We start from the raw sequence: 8,992 nt of genomic DNA on the forward strand, positions 1-8,992 counted from the left end.
ATTAAAAAAACTAAATAATTAATAATTTATTCAAAATTCAAAATAATAAAAAAGAATTACTCCTATAAATTATTAAATATGAATTTAATACACGTGCCTTGCACAGGACACTAAGCTAGTATAACTTCAAAGGAGTGACAATTTTTCTTGTTGAAGCCAGCATAATTTTCAGGCAAACAAGGTACCAGAGTAGGAGAACGACACAAAGCAATACAAAAGATTCTTCCCATTCTACACACATTTTCACTTGACATAATTAATGGGATAGAATGCACTGCCTTTCAAATCATATTTAAAGTTCGTAATTTACAGCTGCTGAGATACATATTTCATTATCAACAAAATGGCCCCAAATACCATATTCTGAAATTTAGTCTAGTGCTGGATATTGCCTGCATCTACAAGCCAGCACATTTATAGGCAAATCTGGATAGGTAACAAAAAATAAAAATAAGAATAATATACAACGTGACAAAAGGATCTCCATACACTTATTTCATTTGTGAAATAAAAGGCATGGACAAAACACCCAGTATTCCACGCTACATCCAGAAGCTCATCCAAATGTACAACTGAAAGAACCCCATCAACAAGCCTAAGACCACCTCATAGATCAACACCCTCATCAAGACCTTTGGAACCGATCATCACATTTGAATCAATTTGTTTGTCAAACTTCTTTTTCCTCCTTGCTTCAAACTCTTGAAACCCCTCCATCTAAAGCATTCATCAATAGTTCATTTGTATCGAGAATTTGAACATTTCTATAGATTTAGCAGAAAAATTAAGGGAAATAAAAACAGAACAAGATTGTACCAGCTGAAATTGATCCATTGATATAGGATTAGCATGCAGTGATATGTTCTGAAGAGCTTTGCAGTCTTTCAATAAATTCAGGGGTATCTGTCCAAAAGGAAACCAAAGTGTCATCAAGACAATTGAAATCTAAGGAAATTGGTTAGAATATAAACTGCCAGGGCTGGAATTCAGATGCAATGGATTTATGAAGACAACAAAAAGGGAAAACGCATCATTGTAAAATAGTTTATCGATAAGGCTTATTGCATAAAAGATGGACACCTATGATGCCAGAGTCCAAACCTGAATTCTAGTCAGTATGAAATATGTATTTCAAAATCAATGATACAATTTAACATGTATGGTTTAGAAAAGTAACTTCAATTCTAAATATCAATTCAGTAATGCTGCACCACTGGATCACCTCTTACAAATGCTTGTAATGAGTAATTGCCCAAATGCCCATGCCTATGCATATTATTCAAGTCTGTAAAGTTTATGAAATGCTAAAGGCTTGACAATGCAAACTCCCATATAGTAACAATCAACTTCAACAGATGAAAGAAACACTACTATTTCTCTTATGTCAGTGTCGATCAGTTTTGTAACACTATTGTTTAGCTACTCAACCATTCCCGCACAGGAAACTACTCTGACCAATCAATTGATTTTGTATAAAAGAATAAAATTTAACACTTATCAAGTACATTTTAAATATTACAACCTGAGTTCTGATGTTTTGCTTATCCTCTCAATCATCCGTCAAAAGTACTCCATATCCAGAACATGAAGCAATTAAGATTAAGAGGTTCAAATTTCATGTATTTTGATAGACCAAGCTCTGAATCAGGTGTTTAAGATTGTTATTAGGAAGTTATTAGACAGTTATTTCAATACTAATTTAGGATTAGACAGCTATAATGATATATAGATTGTGTAACAGACTTGTAGAAAACAATTTATGTGTCAGATTGCTATTTCTGGTGTTTTGAAGGAGGAAACTCCTTGATAAGGGAAACCCTGTGTTTGTTAATGATTGTATTCAAATGTGGCCTAGAAACTAGATTATTTCTATAATTTACTCAGAACTCTGTTTATTTCTTGAGTACAACCTATTTGCAAATTGCAACACAGATGAAGGTCCTAATATATATCCACCATATTAAATTTACACACACAGCCCCTCTTCTAGGCTCCTTTTTTTTTTTCAATCCTTCCAGATAAAGATCAGTTTGCTCATATATCATAAAAATTTAGGCCAGTATATCTGAGTGACTCAATATCAGAAACAGAGTAAGAATCAGGTCTACTTGAGATAGAGAACACAAGGGCATCATAATTCTTAGGTAGACCATTAAGGATATAAAACATCAAGGTGTTCTTGCTGCAACACTGGAAGTCCAATACCAATTGACATCAAGGAATCAATTAGGGCTTTAATATGCCACAGATATTCCAATACTTATCAATTTTCTTTCTGTGTTCCTCAGTTCAGATTAAAACTAACACATTTTAACTTTAATCTGAGAATTGAAGAAATTATGAATTTCATCCCACAGCTGCCAAAAATGAATGCAGCCAACTACACAAGAAACAAGAGCTTCTAACAACAATGAAAGGAACCATGAAAACAGCAAATGATCTTGCTGCTCTCAGAATCTTCATTGACAGTACTACAATCATGGTCTTCTTAGGAGAGATGTCAATCAAGAATATCTTGATTAACAACATAGCAATGGATTCAATGTCCTTTAATCGCTGCTTCGACCTGCTGCACCTGCTTCCATAGCAGGAAGTTTTTCTCGTCCAATTTTACAGAAGCTGACTGTGAGAAGTTTATTGGAGTGCTCACCAGAGATGAAGACGTGTAAGGATGGGTCAAAATCTGGAATGGATTTGCATGCAACGCCATGCTCAGACAGCAATCTCATGATGCCAAGTAGAAACTTATGAACAACTGAGAAATTGAAGTTAAAGAACGAGAGAGATTTGTGAATAAAATGATGGTTTAAATATGTTTTTAGTCCTTCAAATTTGAGGCATTTTTTATTTTGCTCTCCCAATTAAAAATTTGCTCCTTTCAGTCCCTCAAATTTGTAAAATGTTGTTTGTAGTCCCCTAGAGTGAATTTGAGGGACTAAAAAGAACAGATTTTTAGTCCCCTCCAAAATGAAATTGAGGGACTAAAAAGAACAGATTTTTATTTGGGGGACCAAAACCTAAAGTGTCCCAAATTTAAGGGGCTAAAAACATATTTAAGCCGAAAATGATTGCTTTCATTAAATTGAACTCTTCAGAGAGTTGTCATATATTTATACAATCTGAGTCACCTTTCAACTGTTAAAGACAGATGAAGATTCTAACTGATTCAGTTATACACAGCTGACTTTTGATTATACATTTGTATATATCTCTAACAATGCTTCACTAACTCCAGCCATTTTTATTTGATGCATACCATGGAAGAGTTGAGTTTTGGAAACTCTAATCCTGACCCATGACAAATGATGATTGCTATTTCTTCAGCTGAGAACTATAAGAGCTAGCCTATTTGTATTCTTTCTACATTTTTTTGTCTAAAAAAGCTTATGCATATCTTAATCCTATTTTTAAAAAACAATTTATGGATAAGGAGCCTAATCCTATTCAGCTCCCCATAAATTTTATTTTACCTCATTTTTATTAATTAGTCTCTTTGGATATATTTGTTAAAATCATTTTGTTAATTTAAAGGTAGAGATGTTACTAGTTGCATCAGATGAATTCAGGTAGCAGAACTTTGTAATCTGATATAATCCGGTCAAATTCCTCACCTGTTTTGCTGATGCTTCCAAAAATTTCAAGGACTGAAGTACTTGCTTCCTAATTCATATAGAATTACAATGGGTAGCATCAAATTTCTAGTGAAGAAACACACAAGCAATCAACATTTGGCCAATCTGTTGTTTTACACTACAGTTGGATAGTCCTTGGTAGATGTCCATTACTAAATTTTAGAACATAATAGAAAAATTTAACACACATTCACAAAATAAATCAATTAATATACGAGAACAGGAAAACAATAAAGTACATTCAATCAAGCCTGGCATTTCATAAACTAGGTTTAATAATCACAAAATACTACCTGCTTCACATTATTGTTATCCAAGCAAAGTGACTTCAAGTGAGAGAGATTGCACACAGAAGAGGGAAGATCTTCAATAAGATTATCTAAAATGTTCACAAAATGGTCGGAATTAGCTTCAGTCAAACACAACATAAAGACAAATAGAAAGAAAGATGGTGCAATTTGTTCCAAAGATCCAGATTAGATTAACATAGAAATGGTCAATCACACAAAAACCATATGATGTGTATATCACCACAATCATTCTTCAAACTCACATATTGGCATATCCTTGAATTATAACCACATATAACTATTAGAAAGTGAGTTATGGGCCTAACTCAACCCTACAAATAGTGACTTTTGATTAAATTAAACTAGACCAAGGCCTGTTTGGATTATCGAAGGGAGGGGGGAGCTTTTTATGTCAGCTCTCTGAGGGAGAGCTTTTAACGAAAGTATTCATTCCTCAAAAATACCTTAAACAAACATGCTCAGACTACAAAACACGAGGCAATCCAAGCACTTAAGCTTCAACTTAAAGATAAGATGTAAGAAAAGTAATCTCAAACTTCAAGAAAAATTGCACAGCAATCTAGTATTGTGAACTCAAAACCCTAAAACAAAAACATCCGTTTTAGAGAAATAAAGATAGCACAAAGGCGGATCCTCCTCATCATGCTAATAATCAACAAAATCCAGTTGAACAAATACACACACATGCATATGAAAATGAATTAGGGCACAAGGAAAATGAAAAGCACACACGCACACACAAATATGCAAAAACATTCAATACCATTCTCATGCCAATGCATGCATGAACCTTTTGTGTCAATCAAAAACATACCATTAGCTTGTAATTCTTCCAAAGAGAAGCAACTCCCAACAGACTCTGGAAGAGACTGTAACTTGTTATTTGACACATTTAAAAGCACCAGCTGCGTCGTCAAACAATGTATTAGACTCTAAAGTTAAGAAAAAGTTATGCATTTTATACCAAAAAACACTACAAGGGCACTTTCTGTTCATTTATTATGACTGCATGGTTATAATCCAAGCCCCATGCAAATCAAAATCACAAGTCTATCTATAATAAATTTACCATTTAATATTACAATATGTCAGTGTGTGTAAGGTCATAATTAAAGATTCTTCATGGTTTATAAGTTAAGCCAATGTCAGCAGAAAAACTGATATTTTCTAAAAGCATGAACAGTTGGACAAAAACGGGCTACAACAGACAGTATAATAAAATATAGTGTCTCATTATAATGAGTAACGTTACATCATGTCTTACATATGTTTGACAAGGAGACAGCTACCTTTTTTAAATGTCTGCACATAAAAGGATAATTGCATAGTTTTCAAAATTCCATAATCGTGAAGCAATGATACTCATAGTTATATCTACATATAATGTATTAAATGAAATGATGCAAATTCCAAATCATAGAAGCCATAAAAAAGTCAAGGGATATTCAGGTTTCACGATGCATAATTACTTACATTTCTCAAACTTCCAATAGTTGCTGGCAAGGATGTTAACAAATTCCCTGAGATGGATATGCGTTCAAGCCTTACTAACTGGCCCACTAGAGAAATAATATACTGTCAGTTATTACAAAAAACAGAGAAAAATTCCACTACATACATATCATGTGAGCAAATAAGATAATAATATTTCTTTTAAATAGTTACTTATAGGATTAAAGAAGAAAATTACATTCATCAGGCAAGGAAGTAATTCGATTTCCATCCAGGTTCATCAGTTTCAGAGATTGGAGTTTCCCCAAATTTACTGGCAGTCTCTCAATGAGGTTCTCCGCTAATATCTGTAACGTCAGTACAACTTCCATATTAAATAGTGGTCATAATCAATCTTTCACACATAATTATAGCTGTTTTAAGAACTTCAAAGCAACCACTACCAAAACACTACCATGGCAAAAATAAATAAATGAAAGGTAGCACAGTCTTAACATGTGTTCCAAAAAGCATGAGTTTCAAAATGAATAAATAAACTCAATTTAATGATTCTACAAGAATCGATGAGTAACTGAACTTGTAAGGAAAAACGACAATATGACAGGGTTCAAGGCAGGAATACAGCCAAACTTCCGTCAGGCCTGGGCTTCATAACTTCTATTGTCCCTTTAGTAGATAAGTACAATGAGTGGTGCAAAACAGGCATGTATGGCAACTTGGATAGAAGTGTACCAAATACCAATTACCAAGTAAGGAGACAATTATAATTTTCAATTGCTTGTAGGTTTCGTTACTAGCAAGCACTAGACTCTTCAATTCTTTTGCTTTTGTGGCAATTATTTTCATAGGGTTGAAAGCCTTCTATCACCAGCTTGTAGATTAACAGAAATTAGTACATATATCTGAAAATGAAGCATGGCATATAACTACCCATTGAACATTATACGCGTCATATGTAGGTACTTAGCTGAAGCCTTTAAAAGAAACTGGCCAAGAATAATTATATTACTGAACTGCACAAATTCAATGAAACGTACTCAAGGCAACAATAATTGGCTGGAATACTGATATTAACAAAAAGGGCTATTAATTTCATGCCAAAATCTATTGCAGCTTATTTAATTAACCGATCCTTCATAATTCAACAGCATCAGAAAAAATCCATAACCGATGTCTCAGTCCAAAAAGTTTTACAGTAAATGCTCAATAGAAGATACAGTCCCAAAGGCAGAGTAATAGTTGGTCCTTACCAGGCGCTGTACATTAATTAACTTGCTAATTTCCACAGGAATGTCAACTGCAATTAAGAAAACGAATTATTAACAATAAAACAAGAGCAACAAGTAACAACAATAGCCATAATAATCATTTAGAGGAAAGGCACTTCTGTTCAAGGTCAAAATTAGTATATCTCACTTCAGAGCAATGACATCTTAACCAAAATGTAAGGAAAAGAAAACAAAAGAATGAAAAACCTCTTACCTATTCGATTATGCGTCAAGTCAAGAGTGCGAACAGATCTGTCTAACTCGAGAATTTCATCCGGAAACGTCTGTTAGCAAAAGGCTCCAAGGTAAGCAAGTGTGTTACAAAAAAACACAAGGGCAATCAACACAAATACAAATACACAAAACTAACATTCTAACAACTAACAACATAAATTTCAAATTTTCCATAAAAGCCACAGACCTCATCAATTTTTTTGGACACAGATTCTTGCAAGTATCACATAACAGTATAACACCACCTTTCCAAAAATTCGAATCAGACTCACAAATCACCCACAAATAATTTCACTTTACAAGTAACATAATTCAAACAAGAAAGACAGCATAATCTTTTTTTCTTTGCTGTCACCAGAATAATATCAACACACTTTCAAGGTTTAGCACGTGACACGGCTAATACGGTAACACCCCACGCCTCATGCATCAATCATCTCAACCGACGAAAAATGAAAAAAGAAAAACCATTGCAATTTAGTAAATACCACAAAACACAAACTAAGAGAGTAAAAAGACGATAAATTTATCGAAAGGAAAAGAAAATAAAATCGAAGATGTGTGAGAGAGAGAGAGAAATGATCCAAAACTTGCCTTTAATTTGGAATCGCGCAAAGCAACGATGCCCGTGGATCGCCAGCGCGCGGCCCTACTGGCCTTGGTGTCAGCGTTTTTGCTGGCGAAACAACCCATTTTTTTTTATATGTTACAATTGAAAGAATGAATGATTTGTTGTTTGAGTTCGTGGGTTGACGATGAACGAAGGTTTTTGCAGAGAGACAGAGTCAGATAGAGCAGGGGAACAAAAACCGCGTTTTTCTTCGCTTTTTGTCGTCCCACCCAACTAGGCGTAGCGTTGTAACCAGGTGGGTTGGGTTGGGTTTTATATCTCTGCTCTCTCTCATAGACATAGTCATCTGAGGTGTCACTTACACCGAAGCTGGCTATTGAGTATTGAGTGACTTTTTTTTAGTTCATTCCGGTCCTAATTGCGAGCGGAACCATCGGATCAAGTATATTTTATCAATTTTAATAATCATTAATCTTAGTTGCTGATAGTCAAACAGATTTAAAATTTTGATTATTTAATTAAAAAACACAAGTTATTAATTGTTGGTTGGTTAGGTATGTTCTTTTCTTTCTTCTTTTTTTTTTTATTCTTTTGTCTTACCTCTCTACATGACTTTTTTTAATCATGTATTTGAACTCAATCTATTGCCCAGCTTTTCCCTTTCCCTTTGAATCACAATTTTGCATTTTGCTAAACTTTGTGGATTATCCAATCATACAAAACTTTTACCTTTTTTTGCTTTGAATGAAAATGAGGTAAAAACAAATTTGGTAAATGACATTAGGTAAAATTCTCCTTAAAAGAGTGATTTTTAAATTTATAATTCAAATAAGATATCAAAATGTGAGAGGAACAATTCTTGTGTAGTTTTTAAGATGAAACAATTCTACAACTTTTAATTTAAAAGGGTGATTTTTTTACAAATTTTTGTGTAATTGTTTTTATGAATCAATTCTAAATTATCAACTTTTGTATTATAATCTCGTTTTCTTGAAAACATTCTGAATAATTTGTAGTGTTAAAGACGGTTAGAATAAAGAACATTCTTTAATCATCAATAATTTTTTAATTAACAAAGAAACATAAGTTTTATAAACGAAGACAAAGAAAGTAACTGTCATAGTCAAATAATTGGCTACACATAATATTTTACTTATATATAATTTTTTAGTCATACACATTACATAGTATTGTGAACTTCTTCTATCAATTAACAAAACAAGGTTTTTTTTACACATGTGAACACCTCATTAAAAAAATTTCCTCCAAAATTTTTTCTCTTTCTTTTTATCTTTTTCCTCTTTCATATCTATAATTTTAATTGTAAAACAAAAAATGTTTATCATTCCATTGGCAAAAATCTATATTGTTTTTATTAAGATATTATATATCATTTATGTACTTCATTAAATATTTCTTTTTGTATAATACTATATTTAAGTTATCATTTTTATTTTTTTCTAACCAGTAGTTACTTCTTTTGGTCTCAATTATAAGCAAAAAAAGTCTTTTATATTTTGGTCT

The 8,992-nt window shown here is 32.9% G+C and overlaps 1 protein-coding gene across 1 annotated transcript; it reads right to left on the reverse strand.

The window, feature by feature from the left end:
- Positions 1-305: 305 nt before the first annotated feature.
- LOC100807758 (plant intracellular Ras-group-related LRR protein 7) lies at positions 306-7,852 on the reverse strand. The gene is made up of 9 exons (XM_003527053.5): positions 7,492-7,852; positions 6,878-6,947; positions 6,646-6,692; positions 5,634-5,742; positions 5,417-5,502; positions 4,758-4,848; positions 3,926-4,011; positions 817-903; positions 306-717 (listed from the first exon to the last, which is right to left on the reverse strand). The coding sequence occupies exons 1-9, from the start codon at positions 7,588-7,590 to the stop codon at positions 607-609; spliced, it is 786 nt and encodes a 261-aa protein (XP_003527101.1). The 5' UTR covers positions 7,591-7,852; the 3' UTR covers positions 306-606.
- Between the last annotated feature and the right edge of the window lie 1,140 nt (positions 7,853-8,992).

This window comes from Glycine max, chromosome 6, assembly GCF_000004515.6.
Source record: "Glycine max cultivar Williams 82 chromosome 6, Glycine_max_v4.0, whole genome shotgun sequence".
Taxonomy (NCBI): domain Eukaryota; kingdom Viridiplantae; phylum Streptophyta; class Magnoliopsida; order Fabales; family Fabaceae; genus Glycine; species Glycine max.